Source organism: Pecten maximus, chromosome 14, assembly GCF_902652985.1.
Source record: "Pecten maximus chromosome 14, xPecMax1.1, whole genome shotgun sequence".
In the NCBI taxonomy this organism is placed as follows: domain Eukaryota; kingdom Metazoa; phylum Mollusca; class Bivalvia; order Pectinida; family Pectinidae; genus Pecten; species Pecten maximus.
The window spans coordinates 11,783,014-11,801,274 of record NC_047028.1 but is presented as its reverse complement, the minus strand read 5'-3'; the positions used below and the strand labels follow the sequence as shown (position 1 = coordinate 11,801,274).

The 18,261-nt window shown below is 35.7% G+C and overlaps 2 protein-coding genes across 3 annotated transcripts; one reads left to right on the top strand and one right to left on the bottom strand.

Annotated features, from left to right (window-relative positions):
* The first annotated feature begins 9,348 nt into the window (after positions 1–9,348).
* On the top strand, positions 9,349–15,699 carry LOC117342717. Of its 2 annotated transcripts, XR_004535885.1 has the most exons (7): positions 9,349–9,990; positions 10,379–10,813; positions 11,068–11,206; positions 11,682–11,762; positions 13,432–13,553; positions 13,744–13,943; positions 14,264–15,699. XR_004535885.1 is itself a non-coding variant. In XM_033904934.1 (4 exons), the coding sequence occupies exons 1-4, from the start codon at positions 9,484–9,486 to the stop codon at positions 12,446–12,448; spliced, it is 1,848 nt and encodes a 615-aa protein (XP_033760825.1). In that variant the 5' UTR covers positions 9,349–9,483; the 3' UTR covers positions 12,449–13,237. The 2 variants fall into 2 exon arrangements, 1 of the variants encoding a protein (XP_033760825.1); XM_033904934.1 differs by lacking the exons at positions 13,432–13,553; positions 13,744–13,943; positions 14,264–15,699 and having other exon boundaries at positions 11,682–13,237.
* LOC117342718 (putative ATP-dependent DNA helicase Q1) lies at positions 15,320–17,851 on the bottom strand. Its single transcript, XM_033904935.1, has 2 exons — positions 17,326–17,851; positions 15,320–17,081 (listed from the first exon to the last, which is right to left on the bottom strand). The coding sequence occupies exons 1-2, from the start codon at positions 17,766–17,768 to the stop codon at positions 15,902–15,904; spliced, it is 1,623 nt and encodes a 540-aa protein (XP_033760826.1). The 5' UTR covers positions 17,769–17,851; the 3' UTR covers positions 15,320–15,901.
* Positions 17,852–18,261: the final 410 nt, after the last annotated feature.

Genomic DNA, 18,261 nt, shown 5'->3' with positions numbered 1-18,261 from the left:
ATTCCTTTCTGCGATGCTATCAGGTTTGTCGATAAAAAGTCATCTAGCAGATGCAGAATGTGTTGAACTTTGTAGTTATGTGTGGCTATATAACAGATTGCTTGTGATAGGGTGTCGAAAATCTTGGGGCTAGAACGACAACCGAAGGTTAATCTCACATAGAAATAGTAAGCTGAATCCCATTTAATGCAGAAAAGGGGCCATTGGGAAGGTCTAATAGGACAAATCTTGAAAGCGTCTGCAATGTCGAATTTACACAGCCATGCTCCTATCCCTTATGAATTTGCAGCATGATCACAGCATAGATGCAGTATGAATGCAGCATGGAATTGCAGCATGAATGAAGCATGGCTGCAGCATGGTGCCTAATTTACCTCACTATATATTCTTACTAGTTAAAGCATGATTGCAGCATGTTTCAATTATGCAAATTATGCTGGGATCATGCTGCATTTATGCTTTAAAGAAGCATGGCCGCAGCATGATCCCAGCATGGTCTGTGAAGCATGATCCCAGCATGGTCTGCAGCATGATGCCAGCATGGTTTGCAGCATGATCCCAGCATGGTCTGCAGCATGATCCCAGCATGTTTCAATTATGCAAATTATGCTGGGATCATGCTTCAATCATGCTTCATGGCAGCATGGTTTACAAAATCAATGAAAATCATGCAATAAAAACTTGAAGAATACTTCTGTATTACATTTTATTTGGTAATTAACATGGTATAAAACTTTTCATACAGGCTGTTTTTTCTAGTTCAAACATTTAAAACTTATCAATGAAATGAGAATGTGACAAAACAAATTTTAATTCTAATTTACCCATGGTACTTATTTTATTTGCCTCTTATATTCTTTTCCTCAAAACTTCCATCACATACACAACACAGCTATCTTTTTCTAGTACAATTTTCAAATACAACTAATATCAATTCATCCTAGCTAGAAGTGGTTTGTTTCAACAAAAATAGTCAACAAGATATACAAGTTCAATGTCAGTACATACTACAGTATGTATTTATAATTCTGTTTTTTTTTTCTAAAATAGTAGGAAAATAGTACAAAATAATATTTTCCAGCAGAGTTAAAGTAGGATATGTATACATTTTGTCAACGACGCACAAGACTGATTTCAGACAGTATACGTAGTTTCCTCGAAGTAGCCCAGATGTACTGAAACTGTTTCCATGTGCGTCCGTGAACTTAAATTAATAAAATAAACAAAAACAAGCAACAGTTGAAGACTTCTTCTATCGAATTTAACATTATTTCTAATAAACTGTGAAAAGATTATCATAATTTTGGAATCAATTCTAAATACTGACTAAATGAAATGTTGATTGACAATTTGAACAATGGTGTGTTGTTTGATGTAGCACGTGCTGTAGTGATATATCTCGGTCACTGTCCCCGGGGATTTCAATACAACCAAGCTTGAGACGACTATATTATATTTTTTGCTAGTACAACAAATAACTAACAAGGATTTTTAGATTATATACATGATTTTTTTTGTATATATATTAATGTTTACACTTTTATTATGAAAGGAAATGTTGTATACCTCGACAGATAACATATCTCGAATAATCTTAATTAATGTGAAACATAAACTTCTTAATTTCTCTTCATTCCTTTCTGCTTTATGTTAAGTCAATGCCATCAATTTGGACCACAATGCATGCGGTGTACGTCCCTCATTCCAGAATGTACTGCATGCATGCAGACTCAGTCTCTGTTGGAAGAAAGAAAAAAATTTAGAATATTATTTTATTTCAAAATTAGAATAATTGTCAAGTTTTGGAGATAATGTATGTATTTAACTGATGTACTTTTCATGATCACTTTCTATCATTTACATTATGTTTTCTTTGGAAGCGTTTTTATCAAGAAAATTTAAGCCAGCCACACAAAGCTACAAAATAAAACTTGCCAGGATGACTTAATTATTAATTAAATCAAGCTACTCCCGAATTCTCCATCAGTTCATATCAATGTGAAACTGCAATATACTATACATAAAACAATGTTACTTACTTAACATCTTAATTCACCTCTTTCATTTAATCGTTTCAATTTGATGCAATAATCTGCAAACATCGATCCTCAAAAGAATGTGGAGGTAAAGATCTTTCCCGAAAGGTTTCATTATCCAAAACACAAATTTTCCTCACCATTGCTTGTGAATACGTATGTACGTCATAATCATAACAAGGGTTGTGTGAGTGGGGAAAAAATGCAATTTAAGTCGGGCCGAAGATCGTTAATAATAAATAAATAAAATTGAAAACTTACGATTGTAACACATGGATCGGTAGTGCGTTTCCTTCAGCCGTGTAATCTGTGATAAATTAATCATCAAAATCCTGAAAAATAAATAATTAGGTATTATTGATATGAATAGATCTAGATTCTATATCAAATTCATCGTCGTATAATGTGAAACGATGTCAGAACGTGAAGAAGATTATATAATTAAAACTTACCCTGTCTCGTAACGATGTTTGTCGGTAAAAATATGCATCGGTCGTCAAAAACAACGAGAAAGCTGATATGCTTTCGTCGGTAACTTGAAGTAAGTCGATCTTCTTCAGTAAGACGGGAAACAAACTTCGTTTTTAGGCTATCGTCGTGTTTGTTTATACTTTTCTTCTGGAAATAAACATCCGGTGAATTCAAACATGGCTATCGGACTTCCCGCTAAACTCGTGTGTGTTGCATCATGGGATAAATATTTTACTGCCAGAGATTAACACGATTCATTTTTACTTGTGCGTGTTTTTTATTCTGAATCATAAACTTCTATTGTGTCATACTTTTAAGATAAATATTACAGTATTTAATACTTGCATCGTGCACATTTAGATCGCACGAGCTCGAGGAGCACTCTCGTCACATCTCGGGAGCAAGGTAAACAAACGAGGTCATAGGTGAACCGAACGATAAACATGTAATCTGACCAGAGGTTTTGGCCTCGTCTTTCATACGCCTATTATTTAATATGGATGTATTTTCAGACGAGGAACCGACCAATTCACGTTTTCTTTTTATGTTCACGATTTCAAATAATTCAGATTAAAGTACGGGAATATCGTCTGTTGTTAGTAAACTCATGTCGAGGTCGAGATCATCACAGCGCTTAACTTCAATATACGTTTTACAAGGAAGCGTCCGAGTGACAACATAAGTTTTACAAGGAAGCGTCCGAGTGACAACATAAGTTCGACACATGTTTATTGGAGTTTATAGCGATGAATGTTGTGTCGAACACAACGTGATTTCGTATGCTATTATCAGATGTAATCTTAAAACCGCATATATCCAGAAAGTATGCGATACAAAGACAAAGAGCAGGTGATTTTAATCTTATTTGATTGAATTAAAAAGCGATATTCCAAGCACATGTGTAACTGTTGGTAGAGTGACCCCGATTTTGTTTTGGCGAACATGATCAGACTGATGATACCTGTATGGCTAACTGGTAGTAAGCTGGTGCATAGTAAATGGCAACGTCTTGGTTTATGTCAGTGTTTGGATAAAGTGACTGATTCTATCTCCGATAAAAAGTGTATAATCGAAGCAAAAGTCAATATACTGGTTCTTCAAAAAACGATCTAAACTCTGAAAATTTGAATGAAATTTTTATAGGGATGAGTGTTAAGTCGTCACACGAATGTTTAAGTTAATTCCTTCTGAGATAGAACTACAAGTGAAAGCTGACAAAATATCACATTTAAAAGCTGTGAACCGTTATACTAACAAAGAACATACTTATAAACGAAAAACTTAATTAAAATAATTGATATTGAATTTTAAATAAATATATGTGGTACTGATCAAGTATAAAAAGGAAATTCTGCAACACAAACATGTTTTTAAAAATTATTTTGTTATCACCATTGATACCTGGAAATTTTCTATATTTTATTTAAAATTAAAAAAAAGATACTAAAATATCTAATACCAACTTTTGTTAATTTTCTGTATCTTATTTTATTAATCAATAATTGTTTAGGTTAATCTTGGTACCTGGGAAATTTGGTCCTAGATTTTGGATCCTCGCTTGGACCTACAGTACATTTCACCCACAGAAATTTTGTGATGTCCGAACAAAGGAATGCCCTTTTAAGCTAATACAGAATGGCCAAGCATATACACATTTCAACTTAAATAATTCATGTTAATACATGAAAGAATGGTGCAGTTCATTAAATCAACTAAGTTAATACAGCATAATTGCAGCATGGTACAGTTTGTATCTAAAATGGCAAAGTTAATACAGCATGGTTGCAGCATGGTACAGATCCTATCTAAAATTCCAAAGTTATTGCAGCATGGTTGCAGCATGATGCATTTCATATGATAAATTTACTAAGTCCACACAGCATGATTGCAGCATGATATAATTCGATGTCCAAACTGGCAAAGTTATTGCAGCATGGTACATATCCTGTCTAAAATGACAAAGTTATTGCAGCATGGTTGCAGCATGATACAATTCATATGATAAATTTACCAAGTCCACACAGCATGATTGCAGCATGATATGATTTGATATCCAAACTGGCAAAGTTATTGCAGCATGGTTGCAGCATGATACAGTGCATATGATAAATTAACTAAGTCGACAAAGCATGATTGCAGCATGGTAGAGTTCAGATATTCAATTACCTCAATTTTTAAAGCATGGTTGCAGTACATGCTGTACAGAAGCATGGTACCATGCTGCTATGCAGCACATGCTGCAATCATGCTGTGAAACTAGCAGCATGATGCCAGCATAAAAGCAGCATGATTGCAGCATATGCTGCATTGCAGTCCATGCTGCAAATTGATAAGGGTATGCCACAGGTGGAGATAATACGTATGGTGTCGTCAACTTTGACATAGGACATAGAACAGGAGTCTTTGTCAATAGTCTCATTTACACTGATCCCCAAGTCATTGTGTGGGGCTGACAGATCCAGGATTAGACGTTCTTTCCCAGAGTACTTCCCTATACTAACTCCGAACGGGCTTACTCTGTATTCTTTAAATAGCAGTTCTGCGAAAGGACCATACAAAAATCCCTTCTGACATTCGTCGTTTATTAGTCGTATATAACACTGCCAGGCCGAGTCCTTGCTGATAAGTTATTTTTACATTCTATACTTCCGTGACAAAGAATGTCCGATGGTGAGATTTTAGTGTCAAAGCCATCTTTAAGTCCATTACAGAGATAAGAAACAAACTTTATATCGCAATGAAATGACAGTTCGTGTTCTAAATTGCTGATATTGACCGGGGTAGATGCTTTCCAGATGTAAGGGTTTGTAAGGCTGTTACGTTGGGTTGCAGGGATTAATAGTCAATTCTCCGAGTTCTTCCCTCTGTAGCTAGAACTTGTATTCGTGTTAGTTTTCTTTTTTGGACAGAGAACAGCGCCATGGCCCTGGTTCTTACACATAGTACATACGTGTAGTAAAGGACAATGGTTCCTGAAACAGCCCTGGGAGCCATTGAAATTATTACAGATTTCTTTCCCTTCGAAGAAATTCCTATGTCTCCCCTGTTTGTCTAGTTTCTCTTTGTTTAGAGTTATGTTCAAAGCCTGCTCCGGATTAGATCTATCCTGAAAACTCCTCAATGGGCAAAATTGTGTAGTATGGTCTATCATATGGCAGGACTGACATGCCTTGACCTCTACACCTGCACTGACTAGGGATAGCAGATCTCTGTCTCGTTTGCTCCAGTCTACTTTGATGTGTCTCTCTCTCAATATAGCTGCTGCTTTAGCGCTAAACATTTTGTGGTAATCATAAAACCTTGTGTGGTAGTAATTTGAAATATCAATGATGTCCTCCTGATATGCATCGAGCTCTACCTGACGTTCCGGATATGTGTTACACATAACGCGTTTATATTTGCCGAAAGCTTTTATAAACTCTTGGATTGTTAATTGACGGTTCAGTCGGGGGTCTGGCTTGCTCATGAGGTTGAATTCTACATTGTCTGTAACAACGGTATGATTTTGTGGGCAATCATAGTTAGGGATAAGTAGAGACGCGAGGTTGACATCCTTACCTTCTGTTATTTGCCGCTGTAAAGATGGGGAAACTATATCCACTGCCGTTATTGAATCCGAACGTATGCCCGGACTACTCACGGTTGTCTGTGGGCCCAAAAACGTGTGTATCCAGTGAATTTTCTGATGTATTCGAGGCATACCAATTCCCGAGGCTGAAGTTTTGCCTTTTGTCTCCTTTCTCAGCAGTCAAATGTCTTACCGTACGTGTCCTGAAGGGATGAAAAACACTGTCACATTGTTCAGAGTTGATAGGAGGGCCGCCATGTTGTTTGTATCACTTCCGGAAATACTTCCTGGCGCATTGATATGTGTTGAAGTTGGCGTCGTTGGTAGTGCTTGGGTGTCGGAAGTAACTGTGTTAGTGCGCAAAGGAAATGTAGGTCTTTTGTTTTCGACGTACCACAATTTCAGTGTAGCCTTGGAAATACTTCCTCGGGGTACCCTGATTCCACAGTCTTCCCACAGTTTCTCTTTTAGTTCAGCAACTGTCCAGTTTCCTGGATTATTCATGTCCCATGAACTAGAAGCATCTCGGTATGGATGATGGCGGGCGCGCACACTATCCAAGTAATCTTGCCCTTCCATGTTATTGTTTATATCATCACGCTCTGTTAAGTTCACGTGGCCTTCGTGTTCCTGTTCAGAGGGAGCAGGCCTACGGTCTGTAGCCAATCTATGATGTCGAGCAGGTCTAGGCATAGTGAATGGATTAACGTTGGGAAACACAATTAAAGATGTCTATTGTCTATCTAGATTTACGGACGCCATTGTGAATTTTCTCGTCGCGAACGGTGAATACAAATTCTTCAGTAAACATGTGCACCAATTAAGAGTACTAACGATGACATTAATAGTACTCCAGTAACATCAGTTTCTTAGGAAGCACTGTAGGTAGGGATAAATCCAGTTCGGTCGTGAGTAATAAGGAATAAATTTGTATAAAGATACAAAACACGCCAGCCTCACAGAAGGAAATTTTACAACTGAAGCGGACTACTAATTTAAAAGCCAGGTCACGTGGTTGAGAGGTTTATCGTGATTGGTTGGCTTATAATTACTAGGGTCACATACATATACATATTCATTAGCATGTACACTGGTCTCTGCTCCCAATCGATGCTGGTAAACAATAAACCGAAATATCTGGAGTAATCTGGGCTCATATACATAAAGTTGGATACCAATCATGCCAATTTATAAATGTAAGTAAGTTACAGAGAAACACTGTTTAGGCACACAATTTATAAACACAATTATATGAATTCATATAATTCATAAAAATGCAATAAAAAGTTTTCAGGAGAGAAAAAAAACCACTTACCCTCTGGGTTTTGCTTGGCAATCAGCAGATCTGAGAATGTTTTTTCCAAACATTTTTTAGAGACTTGTGATTCATTGCCACCAAAAGAAGTTCCAAGTTTTTGTCAACCAAATAATCAATGCATCATTTAGAAAATAAGGAGAAAAACATTTAATCAACAAAATTCCCACCTGATCTATATTGGAGAAATTAATTCAGACCGTTGTCTCATCCTGTTGCATCATTATTGAATCAAAAGTTGAAACACAATAAAATAACGTTGTCGACTGTTTATTAACTACATGTGCCTCTATATACAAAATAGTGTTGGGCAATTGAACCAGCTCTTTCTAGTACTTAAGGCCTAACTACGCGATAAATTATTAGCATTACACTTGCTAACTCTTTAAAAAGTTGGCAAATATTTGTCTATTTTGTTAAAAATTACGCTTTCAGTTGCAGCTCTTCGTTTCCTTTTTAAAAACTGTGCAGATTTAAATAAGAATACTCTTTGATTTCACTATTTTCAGCATATTTCGACGATATTGTTAAATAATATTGGCGTTGTTTCTGAATTTTGTAATTTAACGATGCTCAGAGTCCGGGGGTATTTTGTTAATACAACATTACTGTAAGTTATTTCATTTCTAGACATACTGTTACGACAATTTTATCAATCACTAAACCATTACAATAATACACTATCGATATTTCAGTAACTTACGTCCAACAGCTCTGATAATAAATGGCCAGTCGCCTGGACATCCCGGGTATTTACTGATCCCAGTATCTCCCACTTCGTAGTCATTCCACTGCTTCTTTGGCTGGATGATATTACCCAGACGATGAATTGATAACTTGTGACCATCTGTTGGCCATTCCATGATAGCAAACAAGTTCTGTGTTGACATTGTGAAAGGACTGATGGCGTTGGATAAGTGATAATGAAAAGCATGATGCTGAATCCTCGAATGATAAAAGGGTCGAGTTTTGTGCTTCCCGTTCGTATGTGATCTCCAGCTGAGACTCTGTTTTGTTTTCTTCATAATGCACGGTTCGAAAAGAATAGTAAATCGGCTGTCCATAGATGATCGCAGTCAAATCATAATGGGCAGTTTTTAAAATTCCAGTGGAATTCCATTGAAATTATCTGTGTGGCAGGTAATGGAAACGAATTCCTGCTAGGTAGAGTTTGATTGTGTTAAACCGTAAGCCTAGTTTATGATGACAATATGACACAAAGTATATGAGAGTGTCACCAGACAACTGCGGAAGTTGTCCCACAAAAATAATACCCCATAACGCAGCGAAACACAAGTGCTGAATAGCTACCATGTAAGTCTGTGCTGTTTTAGGGCTGACCGAAACTTCCCACTAATGATTCACTTTGACTGTCATAGTGTCATCAGGCTGGAAGGAGCCAAGCATGGTGTAGGGTGATTATCTGTCCCAGCAAAATCCAATGTTAATTTCCTCATGGGCTTCATAATAATATTTACTTTTGATCTACCACGATTGATAATTACCACTGGTGACATGTTATCACAATGAAATAGTATTCGACTAGTTGTCGGGGGCAGTGTTGTTTTTTGCCTATTGGTGGATATTTGCTGTACACAATGTCCTGGGATGTTCCTTCTGGCACGACAAACATACATGGATATTCTAACATTGCAATCCAAAGCATCCTGTCTCATTATAATTGCCTGGTAGAACTTCTTAATTCCCCCCAATCGATCTGTTTTCTGACCTGGATGTGTGTTTGCATTAGAGGAAGTGACATTTTTGACAGAAACCTGCAGTTACAGATGCTGTAACTCACAGGCTTGAGGTTTGCAAAAATGTTGCAGTATAGAGCATTGTTTCTGATGGACCAATCTACTCTAACAGTTTGGTAAATCAGATGTGCGGAAGTTTTGGCACTAAATTGTTTGTGATGTTCGTAAAAACCTGACCCACCGTATCTGGACGCCCAACTTCGCTAGCCAAGGGTGTTCAATACGATACTCTCCTATTCACCCTTGGCGGATCTCACGACAAAACCGAAGTTCCCGCTGCTACATTTTGATTGGATGCGGTTAGATTTAACCGACCAATTAAAACGCGCGTTGTAAATGTACACAACAAAGATGGCGGCGCCCACGGAGACATGTCGTGTGTGTCACAATCAGCTGCCAGCGAAGTCGAGAAGAATTATATTTGGCCCTACATTTAATGTTTTCGACCAGCTTAGTCAAGTGATAGGGTATGTTGCTCTCCAAACCGATGGTAAAAGTAAATATGTATGTGGATTCTGTTTTACAAAATTAAACAAATTGTCAAAAATCGACTTCGATCTCGTAACAAAATTGGAAACGCTGAAGAATGAAAAACAGAAACTTGTTTCAGAACTCAGAGACAAATATCTGACAAATATGCCACAAACACAAACACCTAAAAGTTTAAAGCGAACTAAGCCTCTGCAGCACACTCCAACACCAAGGAAATCAAAAAAGGCTCTGTGGACTACACCTTCACGTTCTACGCATGCTGTACAAACAGCGCCTGCTTCGACACCTAAAACGTCAAAGCCAGCTATAACCGGTGTGAAAGTTAAACTGTTTACACCATCAAAGATCAAGGTATGTATTAAATAATTACAATAGAAATAGACATTTTAAGATTTTACTTTTTCGGTACGTTACAGAGGCTTAGTTTGGGATTCTGAGTAGGGACTGTACATCAATAACCCCGATTTTTTTTATAAGGTTTTAGAATGTATCTGAATACTTAATTTATAGTGTAGTGATTTTTAACTGATATCATATGTTACTCAGAATCATAAACCGAGTACCGGTGACAACTAAATTGAACTATGTCCTTCATAATGTAAATTGCAGGTAACGAGATATTTTTTTTATGAATATCGTATAGTACACTACAGGAATAATATAATTGAAGGGACCTTCAATTAAGTTTTCTCCTTTCCCAATGCTTTATCTAACTAAGCAAATGCCTTATTATTTTCAGGTGTTGTACAGAATCAAGGACAAGGTCAGGTCAAAAGTATTGAGGGAAAAGGGTTCCATCGCAATGGTTAAAAGTATCATGTATGGTAAACCAGGAGCAGCCAAGTGTGTGTATTCAGCCCTCCAACAACCAATCAGAAAATGTGTTTTGAGAGACATTCAGAAAGAAATTTCTAAATTAACTTCAACATTAAATCTGTCATTATTTAGAAGAATAGACCACAAGAATCTGACATCATTTTCCTTTGAAAACATCATCACTGAAGTAAAGATATGGGCACCATTTTTTCATAACCTTATATCAACCCTGGTAAAGAACTCATCAATTGGAGAAGCAGTAGTGTCCGCTCTTATTCTGAAATTCCATAATACACACATGACAGCCTTCCATCATGTGATCGGACAGGTACTGGACCATTGTGGTGCCACTGATGAGGTTAGTGGATTGTAAATGCTATATAAAGGTTGTCATTTCACACTACTATGCAATATAATTATACTGATGCACTTACATGACATGACATGACACTTTCAAATTAAGTATTTTGAAAATATTTTCATATTTTAATCAATGTAGTGCCTCTATATATATCAAGTTAGTTCTTTAGAACTAAATAATACAAATGAAAAGAAAATACCTCTAATTTTTTTTCATCATTTGTGACTTTGTCTATTTTTGTTTACTTTCAGTGTATTGCAGTGCTGAACAGACTAGGTGTGTGTGTATCCACATCAGCAATGTCAAAAATGAAGTCAAAGCTACAGGATCACCAAAGTAAACAAATTGAAGACTTGTTAATCAAGGAGAAAATTGAGTTAGAGTGCAATGGTATGTATTAAAATTGGAGTTGTGAATCACAGGAATGGCATGATTTTTAAAAAAAATTTCAACTAGATATACATAAGTATTCTAGTACAATGAATATGTGTATTTCTAATATTTCATTTGATATTTTCTCAGATTCTCAATTTTATAGGATACAAGCAATTTATATTACTTCCAGTATCTCATTTCTTATATCAGATTTAATCAGACTGGCCTAATTATTTACATATAATTAATGTATACACTTTTTATCAATTCTAGGGCAAATTCAATTAGTAAATTAATGCTTTAAAAAGTTAAAACGTTCCTTGTAAAACTATAAAAACAGAGTTTTGTATTTTATAACATCCTTATCTATAATAAATATTGTTTTTGTTTGACATTGTCACTAATAATTTTCATATATTTTATGTTTTTTTAACTTAACTGATATAATACATTCATGCATTAATGTTTAATATGCTGTCTTTTGATTTAGAACCTGCTCATCATGCTGTAGAGAAGCAGACTGACACAAGGGAGACACAAGAGGCACAGCTTGCAGTTGAGAAGGCATCTGGTAGGAGCAAGTCTAGTGATATAATAGGGGATAACATAGATATTACCAGAAGTGTGTCAAAAATGACCAAAGAAAAACGTCGGCAGAGCTGGCACTGGTTTTTACTGGTTGGTGTTGAAAAACGCATTTCTAATCCTGATCTTTCCGACATTGCACCAGCTGACATCAGTCTCCTAGAAAACTCCAAGTTTATTCCAAGTTTGGAAGAATGTCAGTCATTGGAGGAGAGATTTATATTTCATATCATGAGGGTTCTGGTTAAGCATGTAAATCATCTGAAGAGATATGAATGCTGTGTGCCAAAGTATCTTCAACACCCATTTATGAAGGAATCTTCCCAGAAATCTAATTTTGTCATATTAGACTTGTTAGATAAAAGTGAGAACAAAACAGAAGACATGATCAGTATTTTAGAGCATATCCATAACAGATATATCCCACACGATGCTGAATCTTCTGTCATAAAAAAGAAAGTGTTTGGTGGTGATGTGCTAACAAATGAGCGTGCATACTGGGCTCAGTTAGCAATGTTGAACAGTCCAAGTGATTTTGAGAAACTTGCAGGAGTTGTGCATAGGCCTGAGGGACTTCATAGAATGATGAATCTCCTTTTGGTAATCCTGTTGAAGTCAAACCAGTTCATTGTTCAAGTTACAAGGCATGTTTTACAATTTTCAAGTTATTAGGTAGATGTAGATTAGAATTCAGAATGCCATATAATTTTGAAATAAGTTCAATTTTCTTGCATACTTTTTAGAAACTGTTTTGATTCACATACCTGGGTGTTTGAATCTTCCCGATTGAGAACATGTCACAGATGTATCGGGTAAATCAGCAGTTATAATGAATCCTAATCAAACAAAATAAAAATGGAAACATTAAAAAAAAATCCATACAAATTATTTGTTAGTTTGCCAAGTTGGTCACCCTGGGAATAGCCAGCGTCACTTTAGGGAGGATATGTTCTCTGTAGTAGCTGGTTGCTACCTCACTGAACAACATACAGGAAGCCTTTCTCTGTCTCAATTACCCTTTTTCAGAAAAATGTCTTGATGAAATTCTAAATATCTCTTATTTTGTAAACAAATGCTGAAAACTTACCAAATGAATCTTGTATGAAAATGATATCATAATAAATAGGGTTACAATTCACCTTTAGAGAAGATCTCTCCATAATTTTTCCAGGGATTAAATGAACACCCTTGTGATGTTGATCTCTTTATTGACTTTAACAATCTGTGTTTGCATTAAGTTTTATTTTTTACTGCATGCAAGTTCATGGTGTTAATTTTTGGGTCTATACTACAAAACCAGTGTTGAGTCTTGCATGTCCTGTTCCGTACTAACACTGCTTCCCTAATATTGATATATAAACAGTCATAATCTGGTTTTCATTAATTATGTCAAGAAATCAATCTTTTCTTTTTTGTTTCTTAGTTCAACATTAACTCAATAGTAAAAGTGTTCTGCAAAATATAAAATGTTGTATTTTTCTTGTGATACAAATGTATTTAGTAATACTTTCTTTTAATATCATCATTAATTCTTTAAATAAATGCTTGATAAAGTTGTAAGGTTAATGGTAATAGACTTTTTCTTTGGTTTATAATAGAAATCTGTATGAAAAGCGTTCTTCTTTTAACTTTTTTTCATTTTTATTGTATTTCAATTGATCTACCAGATCTTTTACAACAAGTCATCAGCAACTGATCAAGGAACTCTAGCAAACCTGAGGAATGTCATCAACCGTATTGATGTCCAAGGTGCAGAAAGTGTCATTGACAAGTACAGGTAATCATAAAAATGAATTTTAAAAAAGTTAGAAAAGTGAATTTCAACTTCAATAATATTTCAATCATAAACTTTCTCTACATTTATCCGTAAAATTGTAAAGTAGAAAATCATGTTCAGTTAGTTAATGTGCAAGTTGGAAACTCTTTATGTTTTCATAACTTGAAATTAAATGTGACTTATGTTCTAGGGCTCACTTTTCATTTATGGATGATGTCCTTGACTCTTACATTGTGGCAGCCTGTATGCATCTTTTGGGTCAAAGTGAGATGGAAGCCGAACCCAACAGGAAACAACCATTGTTTGCTATTGTGGATGACCATACCCGATACAAATTTTTGTATCAGATATCAAAAGATATTTTGTACAAGTACATCAAAGTAGAAAACAGTTGAGTGCATTTCTTATAAAAAGTTGAATTTTAATTTTTAATTAATTTAAGAAAATTATTTAATACAAATGCAATATGAAGATATCTGGAGAAGATATTCTCTACAAGTTGTTCAAGTTTTAATGTTATTTGAAAAAAATAGTGTAGAATGCTATAAAAAAATCTTGCAAGTTTTTCATTTATTGAAAAACAAATCAAATATCTTAACCATGGAAAACAAATATTAATCAATTTTACTTTTCTGAGAGATGGATCATTTCTTAAAATGTACAATTTGTAAAGCTACATTTATATTGTGAATTTTAATTCATAATTGCAGACCTGGAAATGGTTAATGCACAGTATTCAGAGCTGAACGTCCAAAATGATGCACTAAAAGACATGTTCGATCATGTAGGAAACAGGTACGAGTGCGTGGAATGCAACAAAATTTTCAAGAAAGTTGGGTTCTTGAAAAGACATCTTAGCAGGGAACATGAATGGACATTTGGAGTGGACAGACAGGATGGTCATTCACCTGATCACATCGCCCTGTACAGAGCTTCCTTTATGAAGTGTGCATTGCTGTTGCGGGACATTGAGGATGCCTATAAAATGGGGGATGGTGACAGAATTACAGAAACAGCCAAATTCCAACTACTGCTATCTAATGTTGGGAGGCATACAAAATATCAACTCTGGCTGTTCAAGTTTTTGGCCTATATCTATGGAATTCTTTCACCAAGAATGTCGTTTGAATATAAATGGAACTGTACATCCAACTTACATGGTGGCATAGGACATAACATACCAAATGACAACCTTGTTGAACTGCAAGTGCAAGCAATCAAGAAAAAAGTGCAAGCACAGGGTTCCAATGCAACCTATGAAAGTGCAAGAAAAGCTGCACTCACTGTCCAAGTACAAGATGCTATAAAGCAAAATATAGCAAATCAAGGCCATGCAAAAAAGTCTGGAACAAAAAGACCTGTAGTTTCAAAAGCTGGCGATGTTAGTCTTATAGTTGAAAAATTAATTAAGGCAGGTATTATGGAGAACATTCCTGGACGTGAATTCCACTCATTCCGTGGCTTTAAGGACATTTATTCAAGGGTAAAGGTCCAAGACTTTCATACTTGGGTAACACGTGCCAAAGAACGCCTTTCAGTTGAAGGATTGCATTAGATGCATGATGGCATCACTATTCCATTTTAGGAATGTCATAGTATTAGCAAAGTATAAGACTTTTGACACTTTGTATTTCAAAGTACATCCATGTACTGTTTGATCTCTCCTGTGGTCTCTATGATGAAATGTTACACCTGTCATCATGAAAATGTTTATTCATCTCTGTTAAAGAAATTTTCCATAAAATACAAAACGAAAAGTTGACATCTATACTTCATGTAATATATTTAATGCAGACAAATATATACTGGCCATATATAAGATAATCCAAATTACAGGTAATACTTTGTACTCAGTCTCATATAGTTTGTACATATAATCTTGAGTCATGTTGCATGATTGTCTATTTCTGGTCCAATTACATGAAATTGTAATTAAAAGTAAAATTATATTAAAACAACAGGTAGAATTATAAAGTAGTGAATCATTCACTTACATTCATACTTTGTCAAGATTAATACTTTTTTTTTTGTAAGAATTTCCAACTTTCTACCATTGTCTAAACTTGTATCCATACATTTCCAATGCAACAACACATAAATTCTGTTGTCGATTTAACCGATAATAAAATGTAGTGTTGGGAGCAAGTCCTGTTGTTTTGCAATTCATTATAATTAAAATTTGTTCTTTTTTCAACAATTTAGAAATAAATGCTGTGACGACTAGTAATATACAATTTATATTTTGCCATAATATGACTCCCGACTGTGTACAGAAAAAAAGTAGAACAAATGAATTTTCTTGATGCTTTGTACATATTATAAAAACAAGTACTATGACAAAAGTCTCACTAATCAGCATCATCATCTGAAACTTCATCACTCATCGAGAGCATATTGTACATCTCGGTGTCACCAGTTACAGTATTTATAACTGTCATAATCTCCACAGCGACTTCAAACGACCAAACTGGAAACATTTTCAAAACGTCAGATGTTGTAAAAATTTTATGACAGCTTGACACAACGTCTTCAATGACCTGGTCAGTTATTCCATGCAGTATTTCTGATTTCATCACAATGTTGCTTAGATCCGATTCAAGTGAATACTTTAACACAGAAAGTTTATGTTTCAGTATTTTCTTGTCTTCATCTGTCACATCTCTCTCCATTTCAACATCTTCATCCTCGATATCGTCATGAACTGTGAACACTTTATGGATGTCGGGGCAGGATTCCTCACCACAATCGCATTGTTTCTCACAAACATCACAACATTTATGTTTAGGTGTAATAGGTGCATGTGCAGTCACGTATGAATCACACAGTGTTTTATGCCTGCATGTGACATCATCTTTTACAAGTTTTACTAGTTCACCCTCCACTCTACCTAGATGTCCTTTGTGCAGCTTATACAAAACAAGTTCATTGCTGTATCCTCCATCGCGACCAGCTCGACCCATTTGCTGCACAAAAGTGTCCATTTCTCTTGGCAAGCCATAGTGGATAATGTTGTTCACATCATGAAAATTCACCCCCATACCAGCCGAATTCGTACAAATCAGAACTCTGATATTACCACTTTCTGACATGTCTTTTCTAATTTGTTCCTTGATTTTATCATTTGTTTTGCTATGGTACATTTCAAAATGATTACGCAGCTGTCCAACATGTTTAAGAAAAGTTAAATACACCTTAGAAACATTTGCTATGCTTTCACAAAAGATCACATGCCTGGGAAACGCTATTGTTTTTCTTTGAAAGTCATCAATCAAGAATTTGAACACATTTGAAAGATCATCATTGTTAGGGATACAGATGGTGGTGATCTTTATGTTCGGTCTGTCTGGAGAATCGACAACAATGTCTGATTCTGATCTGAAGCATAGACTTTTCATGATTCTTCTTCTTTCTGTTGGTCCTGCAGTTGCAGTCAGAGCAAGGATCTGAACCTTGTTGCACAGGGACCTTAATTCTCCAATCCTCGAGAAACTACCTCGAAAAGGTCCTTCCTTGTCTGTACCTTGGCCCCTTTAATTTAAAGAATATTTAACATTTAGCATGGTTTGTTTATAGACAATTAACAAGACATTCCAATAGACTATTTTTTTTTTTCTTTTTTTCTTTTTCAAATCGATGAACTATTGTGATGAAGTTGAAATAAGACATAATTTGTATTTCATTCTCTGCTTCAATTATAATAAATTGATAAGTTTTCAGGAAACCTCACACCTAATTATGAAGTGCTACATATATTAATAGTTTCTAAACTTACCACTTTATTACGGTATGTGCTTCATCTACAACTATAAGACCAAGTTTGCTTTGGTAGGGTTCAGTTGTTAGCATAGCTCGCCATGTTGTGTCTTCCACTAACTGTTCCGCGCTGCCAAATATGAAATCAAAATGTCCAGCTAAAATAGCATCGTTGTCGCCGTTGCTCTTGCCGATATACGTGGCCTTAAATCCTAGTTCATTGAGACGACGACACTGTTCGTCCATGATACTAACAAGAGGCGCAACCACAAGCACAATTTTCCCTTCGTTTAACAGTGGATAACTTTCATAAGCCAACGATTTTCCGCTCCCAGTTCTTGTCCCGACAAAAACGTCTTTCCCTTCATTAACTGAACTGATTGCTCGTATCTGTGTCGACCTAAGCTGTTGTATTTTAAATTTGTTGCACACAATTTCTTGTTGCTGAAAGGGCGCGGCCATTTTCTCAGTTCATTGTTCAATAGTACGAGCATTCTGATTGGTCGGGCGTTACGTAAATGAAAGGGACGCAACTGTGATTATCCAGCAGGTGGCGCAGTACGGGAACTTCGGTTTTGTCGTGAGATCCGCCAAGGGTGAATAGGAGAGTATCGTATTGAACACCCTTGGCTAGCGAAGTTGCTGGACGCCATGTCGATAATATCACACCCATAGAGGTCAAGCTAATCTCGTTGGTCCAGTTTTCTGGGAGATCGAGATCGTAAGGCACAGAACAATATGATTGTCTGGTTCCCCTTTGTTTGGGTCCCATGTCGCTGCTACGGCTGCTGACTTCAGTCTGCTAATTCTGTGTCTAACTCCGTCCCAAATTGGCAAATTAAACCAAAAAAATTAAATAATATACAATTGGAAAGAGATATTATAATTTATAAAACATAATATTTTAATCAAGATTGTTTTTGCTTTTTGACACAAACGTAAGTTTGAGTCTATG

Excerpts from the sequence above, each read along its gene's own strand:
- LOC117342717 (XM_033904934.1), top strand. The coding sequence starts at position 9,484 with ATGTACACAACAAAGATGGCGGCGCCCACGGAGACATGTCGTGTGTGT. Across the intron at positions 9,991-10,378 it reads TTACACCATCAAAGATCAAG|GTGTTGTACAGAATCAAGGA; the intron begins GTATGTATTAAA and ends TATTATTTTCAG. Across the intron at positions 10,814-11,067 it reads ATTGTGGTGCCACTGATGAG|TGTATTGCAGTGCTGAACAG; the intron begins GTTAGTGGATTG and ends GTTTACTTTCAG.
- LOC117342718 (XM_033904935.1), bottom strand. The coding sequence starts at position 17,768 with ATGGCCGCGCCCTTTCAGCAACAAGAAATTGTGTGCAACAAATTTAAA. Across the intron at positions 17,082-17,325 it reads GCACATACCGTAATAAAGTG|GGGCCAAGGTACAGACAAGG; the intron begins GTAAGTTTAGAA and ends TTTAAATTAAAG.